This window comes from Hydractinia symbiolongicarpus, chromosome 3 (genome assembly GCF_029227915.1).
Source record: "Hydractinia symbiolongicarpus strain clone_291-10 chromosome 3, HSymV2.1, whole genome shotgun sequence".
Classification (NCBI taxonomy): domain Eukaryota; kingdom Metazoa; phylum Cnidaria; class Hydrozoa; order Anthoathecata; family Hydractiniidae; genus Hydractinia; species Hydractinia symbiolongicarpus.
In genome coordinates, this window is record NC_079877.1 from 28,552,098 (window position 1) to 28,571,871 (window position 19,774).

Below are 19,774 nucleotides of genomic sequence, written 5' to 3' on the forward strand. Positions count from 1 at the left end.
TGTAAGAACATTTTTTGTAGTTGTTCAGTACTTCCATATTTATGGCAGATAAAAAATATTCCTGGTAATGTTATTCACTACTTTTAACTTTTTGACACTTTTGATTTCTGGATTTTATTAATATCCTGAAAAAGGCTGATCATATGCAAACAAAAATTATTTCAGGGACAAGGTATGCCACAGAACATCCGTGCAGTGCAGGAACGTATTCTAATCGTCCTGGAAATGAACGGTGGGAAGTTTGTGAAGTTTGCACAAAGGGACACTATTGTCCAAAAGGTTCCTCAAATCCAACAAAATGTCCTAGAGGTTTTTACAGGGATGAAACAAAAGGGAAAGAACTAGGTAATTTTTGAGTTTTGCAAGTTTTCTTTGAGTGTAGCGCCACCCTAACAAGTTTTTCGTACTTGTATCTATTTAGGTGATTGCAAGCCATGCATAGCTGGTTACAGTTGTCCAATTGAGGGTACAATAGATCCTATTTCTTGTGGTGTTGGGAATTATTCTTCCTCACGAGCAAGCATTTGTTCAACCTGTAAGGAAGGATACTATTGTATGTCAAATACAACTGATTACAATACAATGCGCACCAAGTTTATTTGTCCTGCTGGTATGTACTGTCAAGAAGGATTAGATCGTCAACCATATCCTCTGTTGAATCCATGCAAAGCTGGATATTATTGTGTCCAAGGAGATGAGGTACTTTATAGCATAACAAATTCTGCGCCTACCTATTAATCAAATTGAAAATCTGAGTTTTTCGGTTTTTTGAAAATAGTTTGTAAAATTCAAAGGTTTTTAATTTAGAGGTTGGTAAAATTACTGAATAGCAAAAATGGACGAATTTTTCTTGAGCCTTTTTAGACAACATATAAGGACAAAGATTGTTCATTGTTATTTATCTTGATATCATCTTTTTTTAGGGTCAAAATCAAATCTATTTTAGCAATCAGTCAATCTCATTAATTAATATTAAAATTGATATTGAGCTTACTAAATGTCTTAGCACCACCTGTCAATAATTAATTCCTAGAACCAAAAAATAATCCTATTTTAAAGAAATTTTTTAGAATACTAAGTAAGTAAGTAAGTAAGTAAGTCAAAAGGTACAGCACACAATGTGCCTGCTCTGTCGGTTAGTCACCACCTAGCAGCAATAGGCATAAAAATATGTAGCATTATTGTTTTTAATACTTGGTCTTGAAAGTCTTACTTCTACCCTTTTTTTGATCTACAGGAAAATATAACTTTTTTACAGTTGCATTAAGAATATTGTGAAACAAAAGCAATTTCTATGGCACCATATTTTTGTTATGTTTTTAAGGTGGTAAAAAAGCTGCCAAATTTCTGATGCTAAATGTTAAGTAAAACATTCTGTAATGTGACAGATTTTAGCTCTACTATGATGCTCTAATTTAAAATAATTCATCTTACAAAACGTCCAATACTACTGCAGAAAATTTTATCTTAAATTTGTTTTTAGTTTTTCATGCGTCTTCGTTTAATAATTAATTTTGCTTTATAACAGATATAAAAACAGTAGGGTAGTATTAGTGTCAGATTTATCAATGAGAGATTAGCTGACTTACTTAAAAAGCACACTTGATTATTATAAAATCAAACATTTAATGCTCAATCCCAAAAACTGATAAAGGATGTAACATTCTCCTACATGGGTGTTTGTCATTTGCCCTAAGTGTTTTGTTTTGCTTTAAATGTTTTATTATGAAATTTGTAAAAATGTTTTTTGTTTTACTAGTACCCACGACCTCAACCTTGTCCTAATGGAACATACAATTCGTTCACAAATACAAAGCATGTTAGTGACTGTTTAACATGTCCAGCTGGTTATTACTGCTCTCCTGAAGCACAAACTAAGCCAACAGCAGAATGTCCAGATGGTTATTATTGTCCAGAAGGTACAGGCGCAGCATATTCGTTTCCTTGTCCAGCAGGTTTTTACAGAAATGGATCAGCAGCAGTGTCCAGTATGGACTGTAGTAAGTGTATTGCTGGCATGTATTGCAATGAAAAGGGAATGGCTTGGCCAAATGATTGCCCTCCAGTAAGTTTTTAATTTGTGGATTACTTTCATACTAATTGTGCAGAAGAATTAAACATTTTTGTCCTTTTCAATAGGGCTACTATTGCCCAACTGGTTCCTTGAGGCCAGAACCATGTCCATCTGGATATTTTAGTAATGAAACTATGATGAAACGTTCTAAAGACTGTTTGCCTTGTCCAGCTGGTCAATATTGTTCAGGGGTTGGAAAGACCAAACCTACGGGTTTGTGTGATGCTGGCTTCTACTGTAAAGGAGCTGCATATACTTCGGTAAAGTATTATCATTTAGATTGATCTTTTAACATTAGTTATTGATAATAAGCTTTCGAAAATTTAACGTTAATCATACAATGTAATTATTTTATATAATTTATAAATCTTTTTTAGGCTCCACCAGGTGGGATTACTGGAGGCTTGTGTCCAAAGGGTGGTTATTGTGGACGAGGAGCTATTGATAAGGCACCATGTCCTAATGGAATGTACAATCCTAATGAAGGTGCAAAATCTCCTGCTGACTGTTTGCCATGCCCAGCTGGGTAGGTCACTCCTCATGTTTTTCTTTCTTTATGTTATAAGTAAACTCTAATTACTTATTTAAAAACTTAATATTATAATTTTTTTTAGGTTCTATTGCGCTGGAAGTTTAAATGCTGGACCAACTGGACCATGCGAAAAAGGTTTTTTCTGTAATGGTAGTGCGACAACACCTATCCAGCATATGTCACCGGAGGGTCATTTTTCACGCGAAAAATCTTCTTTTGCTTCACCATGTCCTGTTGGCACATACCAGTCTCAGAAAAGATCTGGCAGTTGCGTAGATTGTTCCGCTACGTCTTACTGTGATGAGCCAGCTCTTGTAGGACCAAAAACTTGCCCAACAGGTTTTTTTTGTCCACCTAAAAGCATAAAACCACGACCATGTCCAGCAGGAAAATATAATCCAGCAACCAGTAAACAAGAAGAAGGAGAGTGCAAAGATTGTGATCCTGGAATGTATTGTGAAACACCTGGTTTAAATGCTACATCAGGTCCTTGTGATGCTGGCTTTTTTTGTACAAGAGGGTCACCATATCGTAATCCAGTAAGTTTATTTTAAATTTTTCTTATATGTTATAGACATACTTGTGTGTTTGTTATTACTTGTAGTTTTAAAAATTAGTTTAAACCTGAAAAAAATAGTTATAAAACATTCATGTAAAAATGTTATGCATACCAATATGTGAGCAGATTGCAATGCATTTTATATCTTTAACTGTTTAATTTAGTAGTGCAACGTGTGTACCATTAAAATGAAAAAGTATAAGTTATTACATTTACAGAGTATGCCATTTTTTGAGTTTTTCCCATTTTGTGTCATTATTTACCAAAGCTTTAGGCAGGAAAAATACATGCAATAATGTACTAATGTACTAATGTCTCATCTTCCTTCTTAGCCATAACACTTTTTTTCTTAACAAAAACACTTCTCTCCTTTTGCCTTATAACTTCTCTTCCATTTCAAGCTTTTTTCTTCTAAATAGGAAGCACAAACTTTCAAGTGGGAAACAATAATTTCCCATACCCAATTCTGGCCCCAAATTTTATTTGAGCTTGAATAAATGACACAACAGTGCCTGGCAGCAAGAAGAGATCTATTGGGGTTATTTCTTTCATACCTGGGATTCAAATCTGAAATTACCAAAGAAGTAGTAATTAAAGCACTCGGAGCATGATTTCTGTGTGCAAAAGAAATAGCCCCTTTGTAATAAACCTCCAAAAAATTAGAGGGTATTCCAGATTTGTGGATGTAAGCACGTACAGAAAAGTGTGAGGGAATTTTTTGAATCATAGAAGAAAAACGTTTTTTTAATTGGAAGATAAGTGAGCCTTAGGGGTGATCGTATTAGTGTACCAGGTTGTGTGCGTCATTAGTGCACCGTGGAAAGTATTTAGTATTTGTCCACTTTTGTCTTGAAGGTATACTTTCATTGTACTTTCATATCCTAATTTTAGCAGAAGATTAAGCTTATTTGTAGCCTCGTAAATACATGTTGTGGATTTAATATGGTTAAGTTTTGTTAACAATTACAGAAATTACGTTCTTTTGGTTTTCAGGGTAATACCTCAACTGGACTGGAAACTGGAATTTACCCATTTGGTGGTGTATGTCCTCAGGGCCGGTACTGTCCACTTGAAACAAGCAAACCGGAACTGTGTCCTAATGGTACCTACTACCCTGGATTTGGCGCCAAGGATGTGAAAGAATGTTTAGATTGTCCTGGAGGAAGAGTGTGCTCACAAGAAGGATTAACTGCTCCTGATGGAGTGTGTTCACCTGGATTTTATTGCATTGGGAAAGCTACCTTTGGAAAACCTGTTGATAAAATAGTTGGAGATAAATGTCCCATAGGTAGTTATTGTCCATCAAATTCATCCACCTATCAGACATGTCATCCAGGAACATATAGGTAAATTTTTCATCTAGGTTTATGCTTAAATCAGTTATTGTCCAGGAATTGTGAAAACTTAAATCATAACGGATTAAAAAAGATGTGATCAATAAACCCATTTTAAAATAAAGTAGGTACTTTTGCACTAAAATGATGATAACAGGGAAATCAGAACTTAAAAAATTACTGAATATTATGTTTTTTTTTCCAGGGGTTATTATTACTCTGTGTTAGTTTGAAAGCAATTGTAAAACCAGCAAAACTAAACATTTAAAAAAATCAGGGGGGCAGATTCCGCCCCCGACGGTTTCTTTTTAATAACTCCTTAACGCAAAGCTGCATGCCTATGATACTTACGAGATTCGATATTTATCTATTAGACATCTGCGTGTCAAATTTTTAGGTCCCATGTCCTTCAGAGGCATGGATATTGGCTATTACTCAAAACTATCCCTAAAAATCTCTATGAACCCTTATAATGGGGAAAATACAATAACTCTTGTTAGAATTATCCTTAGAACTTGAACTTACAACACAACTTTTTTTCATCAAGAAAAAATATTTTTAATCATTTGGACACGTGATTAATCCGATTTCCCGATTTTTTCAGGTTTTACCCGAAAATCGGAAAAAACTGTGATTCCAGGCTATTTTTAGCAATTTTACATGCAACCTGTGTAAAAACCGGAAATTGTTAAATAACTTTTATATAGCTTTCAGGAACTTCAAATGGAATGTTAAAATTCGCTCTAGAACTAAAGTAATTCAATTTTAAGCAGATGGTGGCATTTTGAACAAATTTCAAGCTTTTGATGACGTCACAGAAAGTGTGCTGACGCAAGCAAAAAATTATTGCCACCGTTTTGTTCTTTTTGTGACGTACTATAAGTGTGCCAAGTTTGATTCAATTTGAACAAGCCTATGGTCATTATATGTTTGGAAAAACCTCGGACCGAATAGTGTTAAAAGTTGATATTGTCTGTTAGAGAAGGTTGATACTTCTTTGTTTACGATTTATTATGATCTGGTAAATTAAATGATTTATGTCACTCATTTTTTGTTAAAAAAACCTAAAATTCTCGGCAGTTGCAGAATAACAAATCCATGCATAATTTTGTAATCCTTGTCAAAGATAAATTAGCCTGGGACATTGACAAAAGGAATTTTTAAAAAGGAAAAAAACGAATTTGCCACCTTTTGGAGTCAAGTGTATTAAATGTTGTTAACTCCTTTTTGAATTATCAATATATTAAAACTTTATTGATCCCTGTTGCACAATCTTCTTGTGGAATATTTGTTTGTTATGGCGTTAGCAAATTTACTCTTCTAACATTAATTTAGGCCATAAAAATCAGTAAATAGTCGATTTTTATTTTTTGTATATCATTAAACACAGCCCACATATAATCATACAATCTTTATATTATTGCTTCATATATTTATTCTTTTAAAATTGCCTGAATATATTTATCAAAGTTTTTGTAAAATTATGTGTATTGTACATAAATATTCACTTTTTAGCAATATTACTGGTCTGGCAAAATGCTTTCAATGTCCAGCTGGGTATTATTGCAGTGATGGTATAAATCCTGTTGAATGTCCAGTAGGTTATTACTGCCCTGAAGGATCAAGTTATGCAGATAAAAAGGGCTGCCCTCCTGGAACATATGGGCTAAATGTAAGTTCTTGCAGATTTTGTCTAAATATAAATTTTTTGCTCACTTTTTTGCTGTTCGTTTTAACTATGAATTTTTGATTTGGCTTTTTATACACTTTCAAGATAAATGTGAAAAAGTTGTGTTTGTCTTTTGTGTAACAAGCGTTTTATTAACAGGGAGAATATATTTCAATTATATCAAATGATTTGTCTGTGTCAAGTTATGACATTTAACATTATTAAGTTATGTGAAACCCCTTCTAATAGTTTACTAACTGTTATTAATAGCATGGTTTGGGTGCCAGAAATGAATGCTTGCCTTGTCCACCAAAGATGTTCTGTGCAAAATATGCTGTAACTGAATTCTCATCAAATAATGGCTCTGGACTTTGTGATCCTGGTTTTTATTGTGAATCAGGTGTTGACTCGAAACGACCAGGTATAAATTCAACTGGTGTTGGTGGTGTATGTCCAAAAGGCTTCTATTGTCCACAAGGCACAGATGTTCCACGTGGATGCCCTTCAGGTACATATTCCAATACAACTGGGTTGGTGAATCAAACACAGTGCACACCGTGTGACCATGGACATTATTGTAGTGGCTCCGGTTTACAAAAGCCATCAGGTAAAGTATTAATAATGATACTAGTTGCAGGGCTTGTAGAAAAAAATTCGCTTAGTTAGGGACAAAAGCACTTACAGCAATAAGTAAAAGGCACCAATATCTAGAACTTTTTCAAATTTGCTTGTGTTTCTGTTAGTGTGTAGTGCTTAGGACACTATTCATAATAATATTTAAACTTGTGTTGTTGACAAACAGTTAAGATGATGGTTTTCTAATGTCAGCAACCTGTGTAGGAACCAGACAAACAAACAAGCAGGAAGATAGACAGACATGGTTTGCATATTTTTATAAGAGAATATTTTTAAATAAAATTATGGTATCACTCATATAGGTATATTATTTTCTATTTCATCAAAGATGAAACAATGCTTGTTTTAGTTATACAATCACTTTAATTATGTTAAGTTAATTTTTAATAACAATTATTTTAGGAGGTTAATAAAATGCATTTTTGGGAGAAATATTCAAATCAGCCATGGAAAGATATTTCCCCAAAATATTTTTGCGAATGAATCATTTTGATTATTTTTGTCAAGAATTTTGAGCCTTCTGATATCAAGGGTTGACCATGATTTTTTGGAAGGTCAAGGTCATAAATATATCCTGTCTATCCCACGCTAGCATGGCAAATAAAAGCTAAACCATTCCTTAAAATTCGTGGAAATTGATTACCATAAGTTAACATTTCCATCGTCATTATTATTTCATTATTTGGTTTGTAAATAGGTCAATGTGATTCTGGATTCTACTGTTTACGTGGAGCAAAGACAAAAAGCATTCCTACTGAAAATTCATCGGGTGGTCCATGTCCTGTTGGAAAATATTGTCCTCAAGGAACGTCATTTCCGCCTGGTTGTTTACCAGGCACTTATATGCCAGTCCGTGGAGCTTCAAAGTGTTGGCCATGTTTAGCTGGTTATTATTGCCCGGCTAATATATCTGATTATTCACCATATTCTTGTCCCGAGGGACATTTTTGTCCAAATGGAACAAAGTACGATAAACAATTTGCTTGTCCAAGTGGAACCTTCCGTAATCAGACAAATGGAAAAAATATCACTGATTGTTTCCCTTGCTCACCTGGTCACTTTTGTGCAAATGACGGGTTAGTTCGACCAGAAGGAAAATGCTCTCCTGGGTATTTTTGTTTAAAAGGTGCAAAAACCTCAACACCTCTTGAGCTGTATGATGTTAAAACTGGTGATTGTTCATTTCCATCTAATATAACAGGTAATCTAATCTAATATAACATTAGATAACTTTAACTGTTTAATTTAGTAAAATTGATTCACAACAATTACTAGATTATGATACCACATGAGGATAGTTGCTCCAAAATATAATTGGTGTTTGTATATATACTCAGTGCAGCATGTTATGTGGAAAGTAACTTACCCCCAAGTATTGCATTATAACATACCTTATTTTAAAAAAAAAATTGTTGCTTGTTTGGACAGCAGAATCTAAAGTGGCTCTAGAAACATACTAGACCTTAAAACATTTTGTGTAATAGTGTCATCAACTTTTTAGGTGGAGAATGCCCAAGTGGCTTTTACTGTCCAGAAGGATCGGCTAGACCATATGCTTGTCCTGGCAAGTTTTATTGTTCTGGTAAAAGAAATTCTAATTATACCGCACCCTGTGATGCTGGCTATTATTGTACTGGTGGCTCTTCAACTGCCAAACCAGGAGGTGGCGGTGGCGATGTTTGTCCTGCTGGACGTTATTGCCCCATAGGTACAGATTTTCCAATTGCATGCCCCAGTGGAAGATACTCTAATGCAACAGGTATGTATATACAGTAATCATTCAATTAAAATTGTAATTATATAATTAAAAAGTGCTCAAATGTCTGATATGGTAAAAAATAGATGCCAAAAATAATTTAAAAAAAATCTATTAGGAAACAAGAAAGAAAATGATTGTGCGTTGTGTGAGGTTGGCAAATACTGTGGTGGCACTGGAAATAGAAGACCTACAGGACCTTGTGATCCCGGTTTTTATTGTCCACCTGGTCAGAATAAAAAAGACCCACCATCTTTTACATGTCAACAAGGTCATTATTGTCCAGAAGGTTCACCAGAGCAAGTTAAGTGTGAATCTGGAACCTGGACAGATTTGACAAAACAGTGGAAATGTAAACATTGTGTTGAAGGATATTACTGTGATCGAAAAAATGCTCCCATATCTGATTATACTGCATATGAATGTCCTGTTGGTTTTTATTGTCCAAATGGTACAAAGTTTTCTACTGAATTCGGTTGTCCAAATGGTACATATGGCAATGAGACAAAATTAACCAATCCGATTGATTGCCTAATGTGCCCTGCTGGAAAATACTGCCATGGTAGGAATGTCTTACTGAGCTCAATGTTTTTTATTGATACACATAATACATATGTAATAAAATCAATCTTTTACTATTGTTTTAGGTTCTTCACCAACATGGACTGGAATTTGTAATGAGGGTTATCATTGTATTGGAGGCTCCTGGACACCTACACCCACAGATGGAAAGACAGGTCGACTTTGTCCAGAAGGATCATATTGTCCCCCTGGCACCGCAACTCCAGTTGGATGCCCTGCAGGAACATTTAATAATGGAACTGGTTTGGCAAAGATGACAGATTGCATTCAATGCCTTCCAGGAATGTACTGTTTAAAAATGGGTCTAAAATATCCTTCTGGACTGTGCGATGAGAGGTATTTCTGTGAAAAAAGTGCAGTGTTTGCAAAACCCAACGATACAGCAACAGCAGGAAGATGTAAACCTGGTCATTTTTGTCCCAAAGGAACAAAATTACCAATACCTTGTCCAGTAAGTTGTTTTTTAACCATTGTATATTGTTTGCTAGCGTTTTACATAGTGTAGAATAATGTGTTTTTTGTTGTATCCTAATAAGTGGATTTTTTATTTTTCAGGATGGTTTTTACATGCCTAATTTTTTAGCTAAGGAATGTTGGCCTTGTCCTTCTGGATCATATTGTGTTGGCGATCATTTATCTCCAGCTGACTGTCCACCAGGATTCTATTGCCCAGGAGGAACGGGTTTTGATTGGAAGTCCTGTCCCCCAGGAACATTCAGCGGTGATAAAAGACTTCAGAATGTATCATGTAAGTTGCAATATTGAACATGATTCTTTATTATATAGCTTTATCTAGCTATTATTTAGCTTAAAACAATTAACCTTTTCAAGATTTAAAATTTCCAATGACAGTAACTTTAGGCAGGTTCTCAACTTTCTATTATAGGGTTATTCAAAAACTTAAAAAATTGTTAATTTAAAATGTTTTCCAATAAAGTATTATTCAATCTTTTGCATGATTTGCAAAGTTAAAAATTAGCCTTTTTGCGATGGCATTTGGATTTCTGTAAAAATTTAGACAAACATGTATCTGTGTTTATGCTATTGCAATAATTCGTTATTATTTTAAATAGCCTGTCAGCCTTGTACACCTGGGATGTACTGTCCATACTACAATGCAACTTCACCTGAAGCTACCTGTGACGAGGGTTACTACTGTGAATTAGGATCAAATACAGCCAGACCTGAGACGAATCATACAGGTATAGGGGGACCATGTACACTCGGTAACTATTGTCCTAGGAATACATCGGTGCCAAAGCCATGTCCAAGAGGACGATTTGGTAACAAGACTCATTTGGCGAAAGCTACTGACTGTCAACTCTGTAATCCTGGTTCCTTTTGTGGGAGTCAGGGTCTAATGAATTCTTCTGGTCCTTGTAATGCTGGTTTCTATTGTTTATTTGGATCGAAGGTTTCCAACCCACCAACAGTGACATCATCTGGAGGTCCATGTCCCACTGGTCATTATTGTCCTGAGGGCACTTCATACCCGTTAGCTTGTGGGAAAGGAACTTTCAACAGTAGAACAGGCCAGACTGAATGTGAGAAGTGTTGTGCTGGGTATTACTGCCCTGTAAACACTACTACCTGCACAATGAAATGCCCAGCTGGTTACTTTTGCCCAAGTGGAACATCACATCCATACGCACATGCCTGTCCAGCTGGAACGTATAACAATGAGTCTGGAAAATCGACAGAAAAAGAATGTATGCCTTGTGATCCTGGAAAATACTGTCCAAGCTCGGGAGCTGAAAAGCCTTTTGATTATTGTGACCCAGGATGGTACTGTCGCAGAGGAGCTTGGTCAGCTAAGCCAACTGATTTAGGGAATTCAACTATTGATACTTGTTATTGTTCTAACATTTCGACAGGAGGCCAATGTCAGAGGGGTCAATTTTGTCCCAAAGGATCAAATGAACCTAAGTCCTGTACACCAGGTACGTTATTTGTTTAAAAAGTCAATCAAATAAAACTGTGTATTATCAATGTGTTTCTTTTATATTTTGTGTTTCTTTTATATTTTAGGGTTTTACTGTGCAACTCCAGGTCTATCAAATGTTACTGGTCCATGTGAGGCAGGATCATATTGTAAAATCAATGCAAAAATAAAAGCACCAAGAGATGATATTACTGGTAATATTTGCCCTGCTGGAAGTTATTGTCCAGTGGCTACCTCTGTCCCAAAGCGTTGCCCTCCTGGGACATACTCATCTGCTATAGGAAATAAAGGCCCAGGTGATTGTTCAGATTGTGAGGCTGGCCAATTTTGTAGTGAGTGGGGAATGAAAAGACCAAGTGGAAACTGCAGCGCTGGATACTATTGTCCATCTGGTCAAAATACAAGTACACCAGAGAAATTTAGGTACCTATCATTGTGTTCTACGCAACTGAATTACTATTGATTTTATTATTGACTGAAAGTTTTTTATAATTTGTCATGATTTTTATCTCTTAAAAAAATCTCTCTTTGTAGATGTAAATGTCTTTTTAAGGGCAAACATATAAACTCTATTTATATTCTTGCTATAGATGCACTCCTGGACATTACTGCCCAGAAGGTAGCATAAAGGAATTACCATGCCCTACTGGATCATATCAAGACAAATTCTATAGATCTAGCTGTAAAATTTGCCCTGAAAGATACTTTTGTAATGGTCTCATTCTGAATGGCACTCACTGTAGTCATGGCGTGCAAGTTCCAACACCTTGTCCGCGAGGTTATTACTGTCCGCAAGGAATGAAAACAGGAAGAGAATATCCTTGCCCAAATGGTAATCTTCTGTCTTGCAGTAGTATTTCTGTTAAAATTTTATTTTTTGTTATTATGTATTGTTTTATTTTTCAGTCACTAAAATCTAAACTTGCTGTTAAAATGTTGTGAAAATACCTTCTTTTACAAAAAAATAATAGAATTTCAGTACATTCATTAAAATTGTGGAAAAGCTTTCCCAATTCTTTTCTTCAAGTCTTAAAAAGTTCTAACGCCAACATACAAAAGTAGGTTAAGAACTTGTTAGTTAGAATCACTATGTGAGATGACTTCATGACTTTTCCCTCTACTTTTAATGCAAAAAACTTTCTCCTTATATTTTATCTTTTGGTATGAAAAATTGCATTAAATGTTATAAATATTTTGAATACAACTTTTATTTTTTTTCTTGTAGGTACTTACGGAGCGAGAGATAAATTGCACATAGAAAGAGAATGTACGGATTGTCCTAGTGGAAAATTCTGTGAGGGCACAGGATTAGATACATGGTCTGGTGAATGTCAGAAGGGATATTATTGTCTTGGTCGTTCTAGTAAAAAAGCTCCTGATGATGGTGTAACAGGAATAAAGTGCCCACCAGGTTATTACATAAACCTCTCTGTTATTTATTTACTTTGTGATTTTAGTGTGGTCCTAAGTCTTTTTTTTTAAAAAAGGGGTTTTCCATAAACAAGGCAAAGGTTTTTTCTTATATTTTAATGACTACCACTTATTACATTATTTGTTGTTTTCTTCATCTATTTCAGTTGTTTTTTGTCACCTTTGAACTGCATACCAAAACTATTTTCTAATTTATAATGCTAAGGACATTTTTGCTAGATTTGATGGTCAAAAAGTTTTTTTTTTAATTTCTATGCACCCTCTGTTTTTTTAACTGATAGTAATTACCCAGCTGTGTCACATTATGGCTAATCTTTCTTAAGGTTACTACTGCCCATCTGGTGCAACTGCAACATTACCATGTCCAAGAGGAACATACAACCCTTCCTTTGGAATAGGTAGTAAGACCCAATGCTTAGATTGTACACCAGGACAATTTTGCAGACATCATGGTCAAAATACTACATCTGGAAATTGTAGTGCAGGATATTATTGTTTATCAAACTCAACAACATCAAAACCAAGAGGAATAAATGGTAAAAAAATTTTCGATTTGCTAACATTTTTATTATTATTTTTGTTTCTGTGTTTTATGTATATATCTGAAGTTCTAAAGTTTCAAGTTTATGGATCTTGGTTCTTTCTATCTGCTAGACGATTTTTGGTTGCATGAACACAGATAGATATTAAATTTGTTAAGTCACTGGGTATTAATCACTTTCTCTGAATATAATAACTCCAATGTTGTTACAGGTAACATTTGCCCTCCTGGTGCATATTGTCCCTCTGGCAGTGCTGAACCAAAGGAGTGTTCACCAGGTACTTACATGAATCATACAGGAGCAAGTGTATGCTACGACTGTCCTGAAAGATATTTTTGCATTAACCGGATCACACCAACACCTTGTTTACCAGGTTTGTATTTCCAAGGCTTGTATATATTTATTTATTTATTTATTTGTGTAGTGTATATCTTTTATGTAACACTGTAAAAGTACTGAATTTTTTTCTCTCATTGTTTTATTAAATGTATTTTTAATATTTTAAAAAAGTTGGATTTAATAAGTGCCTGTCAGCGTTAACTTGCATAAGCACTCGGTAAAAGTCAGCAAGTAGACAGGACAGCTTTTTCAAACTATTACATTATACATTCCACCGTGTTTAAAATCCTGTATATTTAATAAGTCATCATGAATTAACATTGATATCAAATCAAAGTTAATTTTTTTACCAAATCTACCTAAAATTTTAATTCACCAAAAATCAAAATTCTTATTTCGGTTTTTTGATTTTGAAGTAAAAAGCTCTTTTTTTAGGTTTCTTTTGCCCTCCTAAGACTGGAAAGAACCTACAACCATGCCCAACAGGTACCTTCAACCCATCTCACTTTTTATCATCAGCTGCTGAATGTTTAGGCTGTACAGCTGGTCATTTCTGTGATATCTTAAATGCTACTTCTACATCTGGACCATGTAGTTCAGGATTCTATTGCTTAAATGGTTCTGATACTGCCACACCTTCTGTTGGTCATAAAGGTACAGCTGGTATTTGTCCAGAAGGTTCGTATTGTCCACAGGGTAATTCTTCGTCACCCATTCCATGCCCTGCAGGAACACTTAATAACAAAACTCATGGCGAGAGCCTCTCAGATTGTATACCATGTAAAGATGGATTTTACTGTGAATCAGATGGTCTATCTTCTCCAACCGAAAAATGTCATGCTGGCTACTTTTGTAGAAAAGGTGCAAAAGTGCCAAACCCTTCAACAACAACACCGGATTACGGTCCATGTCCTATAGGACATTACTGTCCAAATGGGACATCAACACCTTATAAATGTCCACCCGGTACATATAACGGCATAACAAAGCAATCAAAGTGTCTGCCATGTTTGTCCGGTCATTTCTGTGAAGAAGGAGCAAACAATGTTACTGAATGTCCAACCGGATATTATTGTCCGAATGGGTATGTTATTATTATTTTTCGTACATATTTTAATTTTTATTGCTGTTTACTGTCAGTTTTCTGATCAAACATACTGTTTTCTAATTTATTAAAACAAAATATTTAGATCTAAGCTGGCTTGTCCTGAAGGAACTTTTAAGAACTTTACAACAGGCTCATCTCTATCAAGTTGCAAATCATGCCCACCAGGTTCATTTTGTAGAGGAGTTGCAAATACCAATCCAACTAGTTTATGTGCTGGTGGTTGGTACTGCAGCGGTGGGTCATGGACAGACAAACCAGTTGGAAATAAATCATTTGTTGGTCTTTGTCCTTTGTCACGTATAGGTGATTATGAACATTTTACAAGACTTCATCTGTTTAGCCACTTGCTTTAATTTTTTTTTAAGAGGTTGTAGTTTTGTGGTTTTCTAAAATGATTTTCAGCAGTTACAATATTCGATTTTTTTTTCGATTATTAGGAAACAACACAAAAAATGAAAAATTTAAACAAGAGATATTTACCAATGGATTAGAAATAAACCATACACCTCTAATCCTAAGTAACTTTCGGCCATTAAACTATTAAAAAAAACGTTTTTAAAATATATAAATTTATTTCTACCAGTTTCATGATTTAAGATCCGGAGAAAGATTAATTCCTATGAGTCGTTTTCCTTAAAGATGTTGCTCTTTATATATAAACCATAGGGTCAACAACATGCTTTTATATTTATTAGGCGGCATGTGTACATTTGGAACATTTTGCCCTCCTGGCTCTGAAACATCTCGTCCTTGTACACCTGGTTTTTATTGTAATGGAAACCATCTATCTAAGGAGTCTGGACCTTGTGGCGCAGGACATTATTGTAATGGGAGTACAATAGAAGAAAAACCTGTAAATAAAACGTATGGTGATACCTGTCCCCCAGGACATTTTTGTGAAGCTGGAAGCAAAACACCAAAAGCTTGTGAAGCTGGATATTTTGCACGTGGGTTTGGTAACGAACACAGAAATGCTTGCATACCATGTAAGATACTGTTTTTGGATAATGTTAACAAGCTAATCAATTTATGAAGTATTCTCCTCTACTATTATTCAATTTAGGTCTTGCAGGAATGTACTGTGATAGATCTGGATTACCTGAACCACGTGGAAACTGCACTGTAGGCTTTTATTGTCCTACTGGGGAAATATATCCTGAACCAGCAGATAAAAGATGTCAACCAGGCCACTATTGTCCCACTGGAAGTCATTTACATAGTATTTGCCCCCCAGGTACCTACCAACCACTTTCAGAAAAAGGTTTCTGTATAGAATGTCCTGACGGATATTACTGTGATCCTATTGAAGCCCACAAGCTTAACGCCAGTGGTGTTAACAGTACTACTCACGGTGTTGTCAATCCATTTGTTTGTCCTAAAGGATACTACTGTCCAAATGGAACCACAACCTACACTTCATATCCATGTCAAAAAGGTTACTTTGGTAATGAAACAAAAAGATCAAGTCACAATCAATGTCATCCATGCACACCAGGATATTATTGCGATCGTGAAGCCATGACTTATCCTGAAAATAAATGTCATATAGGATATTACTGTGAAGACAGAGCTATAACACCAAATCCACATAATGAGTCAGAAGGTGGAGGACCTTGTCCGCAAGGATATTATTGTGAATCTGGGTATTCCCAAGCTCTTCCCTGTCCACCTGGTACTTATGGCAATAGAGCTAAGCTGGGACACTTGAATGAATGCACAGATTGTGAAGGAGGGAGTTTCTGTGCAACATATGGTTTACCAGCTCCTAATGGAACATGTTTACCAGGTTATTTTTGTAAAGGACGCGCTGTCTTACCTAACCCTACTGCAGAGTCTTATGGTAATGAATGTCCAATGGGATATTATTGTCCGTCTGGCACCACATCTCCGTTTCCATGTCCGCCAGGAACTTATAACAACCAAACAAAAGCAACTAGACCACAAGACTGCCTTCCATGTCCTGGAGGTTCTTATTGTGCAGGTTATGCAAACAAAATACCTGATGATTTCTGTGACCAAGGTTACTTTTGCAAAAGTGGAGCTTACAGTCCCCGGCCTGTTAATTATACAAACATAGCTCACAATAGTTCAGATATTTACACGTGTCCAATCTATTCAGTTAATCAAACTGGAAGCATATGTCCACAAGGATCGTATTGTCCAAAAGGTTCTTCTCAACCAACATTGTGCGACCGAGGAAAACATTGTGATAATGAAGGATTGTATTTACCAGTTGGCAATTGTACTGCAGGTTATTATTGTGACTGGGGTTCAACATCAAGTACACCTAGGGAGTGCAGAAGAGGACATTATTGCGAAGAAGGGACTCTAGTTGAAAAACAATGTCCCGTAGGATCCTTTGGTCCTAAATTGAAGAGAGACTACTGTGAAAATTGCACAGCTGGGTTTTATTGCCCAAACCTTGGCATGACAGAAGTTATATTCCAATGTCTCCAAGGTTTTTATTGTCCATCAGGATCATCAAGAAATGATACAGTGGAATGTCCAAGAGGATTTTATTGTCCCACAGGAACAGGTTCTCCATTACCGTGTCCGGCAGGTATATTATCTTGATATTGTGTTTCTACATATTTACAACATATTAATTAATTGATATAGAGGTCATGGTTGATGTACTTTATTCTTTGTAGCATTATCGCTTGTAAGCAATCTGAAATTTCAAGAACCTTCTAAATAAAATATTGTTTTATGTCCGCTTTTCGAATTCTGTACAGGTGAATATCAACCAGAAAAAGGCAGCCACAGATGCAGAGTATGCCCACGTGGATTTGCTTGTGATCCTACTCTATTACCACCTGGTCAAGGTGTCATTCAACCACGCAACTGTACACCTGGTTATTACTGTCCCTCCAACACATCTTCGATTCGTCAATATCCTTGCTTACCTGGAACATACAGTGATCAAGTTGGTTTGGAATCTGATAAGGATTGTTCACCTTGTGATCCTGGTTTTTACTGTGGCGGTCATGGCAATACAACTGTGTCAGGACCATGTTCACCTGGTGAGAAATCTTATGTTGGAAAAAGGGATAAGACAGAAGCCTGTAATTTAAGATGTTTATTTATTATTATGTGAGCATTTACGTGATTTCTTCGCGTACCAGTAATACTATCTCTTTTATTTTGTAATATTTTGTTGTTCAGGTTACTTCTGTAAATCAGGTGCATCTACGCCCACACCAACTGATGTAGTATCAGGTGATATATGTCCAGAAGGGAAATATTGTCAGGAACAATCATCATCAGGAACAGATTGTCCAATAGGTGAAATCGTTTTTCTAGAATTACATAGCCATAGCCATCTTGGTTTCATAATACAGCCAATTACGAGTTTTTATTCTTTATTCAGCTCCTTGCAACAGAATATATTAGTGCAGATAATTGACTATATATCATCTCCTTTATTTCATACTTTTAGGAACGTTTAGTAATTCAACAGGTCTTCATAATGCATCCAGCTGTACACCATGTTCAGCTGGTTGGTATTGCCCTACATCAGGTGCAACAAAACCTTTCAAAGAGTGTGAGTCTGGTTATTGGTGCATAAGTGGATCTACTGAATCCACACCAGATGGGAGGTCTTATGGCATGAAATGTCCAAATGGAAGCTATTGCTTAAAAGGAACACTTTCCCCTAAGAAATGTCCTGAAGGAACTTACCAACCATTTGAGCAGAAATCACAATTTAAAGACTGTTTAGGTAAATGTTATTTTTCTAAGCTATTGTAGATACTGCTTCTTAAGTTTCAACATTTCTGATTTGAGAAACTACATATAAGCTCAATTCTCTTACAATGTGGTTTAAAACCCAATCTCGAATCCATGTAAAGACTACGTAATTAAAATGGTAATTGTTTTTAGCATGTCTTCCTGGAACATACTGCGATTCACCAGGTTTAACCAACGTGACTGGTTTATGTCAGCGTGGATATTACTGTCTGGGTGGTGCTAAAGTTATGAACCCTAGTGACAATACCACTGGTGATATATGTCCTGTAGGTACATTCTGCCCACCAGGCTCAACAAAACCACAACCTTGTCGAAATGGAACATACATGAACAATACAGGTATTCAAATATTTTCTTGAGTCCTTTCTGAAGTTTATAACATTTACTCTTTTGTCGATGTATTTTTCTTGAAGGGACTGAATAAGTAAAAACATGTGTTTATTTTAAGTAATACATTATCATTATTTTTCAGGTGCTTGGGAATGCTTAATCTGTCCACCAGGCTATATGTGTACAAGACAAGTAGCTGCAGATTTATGTCAACAAGGTTACTTCTGTCCTGGTAATACTGGTTTTAATACCCAACCGTGTCCATCAGGAACATATGGAGCCAGGCTTGGTTTGAAAGATATCTCTGAATGTACAAACTGCACAGCAGGTTCTTACTGTGAGGAAAGCGGATTGTCAAAACCAAATGGTATTTGTGATCCAGGATATTGGTGCCAAATAGGTGTAGACACAAAAGCTCCAACTGGACTGGGCCATAAAGGAATTGGTGGCTTGTGTACAAAAGGAAATAAATGTCCAGGGAATACATCTACACCAATTCCCTGTGAGGAAGGATCTTACTCAAATGTTGATGGAGTAATAAGCACGTGCATGTTATGCCCAGCCGGTATGTATTCTTGGTTGTGTACAGACAGAATTTTAAACAAGTATATGGTGTTACTTGCAAACCAAAGAAAAATAATCGTTTATCGTTTAAAAGATAAACACTTTCGTTGTTTTTTTTACATCAGGGCATTTTCCAACTCGTCATTTGTTACTGTTTTTTTCTTCGAAAAACTTAGTGCTTTCGTAATATTATATGAATGTCCACTAAATTAAATTTTGTGGATCTTGTTTTTTGTTTCGTAGGTAAATATTGCAATGCATCCACCATTGTACCATATGATTGTCCAGTGGGCCACTATTGTTTAAATGGCACAAGAACTTCCACCCAGTATCCCTGTCCACCAGGCAGTTTTAATAACAAAACAGGCCAATCAAGTTTACATGCTTGTACTTTGTGTCCACCTGGTTTCTATTGTGAAGGATATGGACGAGTAACACCAAATGGTGAATGTGATGCTGGTTTCTTTTGTCGTATGGGAGCACGTTTATCAAGACCAGGTGTATATGGCAGCATTGATCCAACAAAGGCAACTTCAGTTAATTCAACATGTTACAAGCCTTATGGTTGTGTTTGCCCATCATTTAACGATACTAGAGGTAACATCTATGTTAAGTTTAGCGTGCAA

The 19,774-nt window shown here is 35.7% G+C and overlaps 1 protein-coding gene across 1 annotated transcript in view; it reads left to right on the plus strand.

Annotated features, from left to right (window-relative positions):
- Positions 1–19,774, plus strand: part of LOC130636660 (uncharacterized) — a 50,678-nt gene that overhangs the window by 11,848 nt on the left and 19,056 nt on the right. The window contains exons 18-47 of the mRNA XM_057446453.1: positions 166–345; positions 422–699; positions 1,760–2,065; positions 2,140–2,334; positions 2,452–2,600; positions 2,689–3,145; positions 4,159–4,511; positions 6,015–6,171; positions 6,439–6,775; positions 7,502–8,005; positions 8,306–8,563; positions 8,679–9,122; positions 9,208–9,593; positions 9,698–9,890; positions 10,216–11,082; positions 11,171–11,507; positions 11,675–11,916; positions 12,310–12,495; positions 12,839–13,051; positions 13,269–13,430; positions 13,832–14,480; positions 14,587–14,807; positions 15,200–15,490; positions 15,568–17,064; positions 17,240–17,527; positions 17,670–17,789; positions 17,944–18,225; positions 18,387–18,593; positions 18,727–19,149; positions 19,392–19,745. Of these exons, the coding sequence (XP_057302436.1) occupies positions 166–345; positions 422–699; positions 1,760–2,065; positions 2,140–2,334; positions 2,452–2,600; positions 2,689–3,145; positions 4,159–4,511; positions 6,015–6,171; positions 6,439–6,775; positions 7,502–8,005; positions 8,306–8,563; positions 8,679–9,122; positions 9,208–9,593; positions 9,698–9,890; positions 10,216–11,082; positions 11,171–11,507; positions 11,675–11,916; positions 12,310–12,495; positions 12,839–13,051; positions 13,269–13,430; positions 13,832–14,480; positions 14,587–14,807; positions 15,200–15,490; positions 15,568–17,064; positions 17,240–17,527; positions 17,670–17,789; positions 17,944–18,225; positions 18,387–18,593; positions 18,727–19,149; positions 19,392–19,745 (10,536 nt within the window). The remainder of the gene's footprint in view (positions 1–165; positions 346–421; positions 700–1,759; positions 2,066–2,139; positions 2,335–2,451; positions 2,601–2,688; positions 3,146–4,158; positions 4,512–6,014; positions 6,172–6,438; positions 6,776–7,501; positions 8,006–8,305; positions 8,564–8,678; positions 9,123–9,207; positions 9,594–9,697; positions 9,891–10,215; positions 11,083–11,170; positions 11,508–11,674; positions 11,917–12,309; positions 12,496–12,838; positions 13,052–13,268; positions 13,431–13,831; positions 14,481–14,586; positions 14,808–15,199; positions 15,491–15,567; positions 17,065–17,239; positions 17,528–17,669; positions 17,790–17,943; positions 18,226–18,386; positions 18,594–18,726; positions 19,150–19,391; positions 19,746–19,774) is intronic.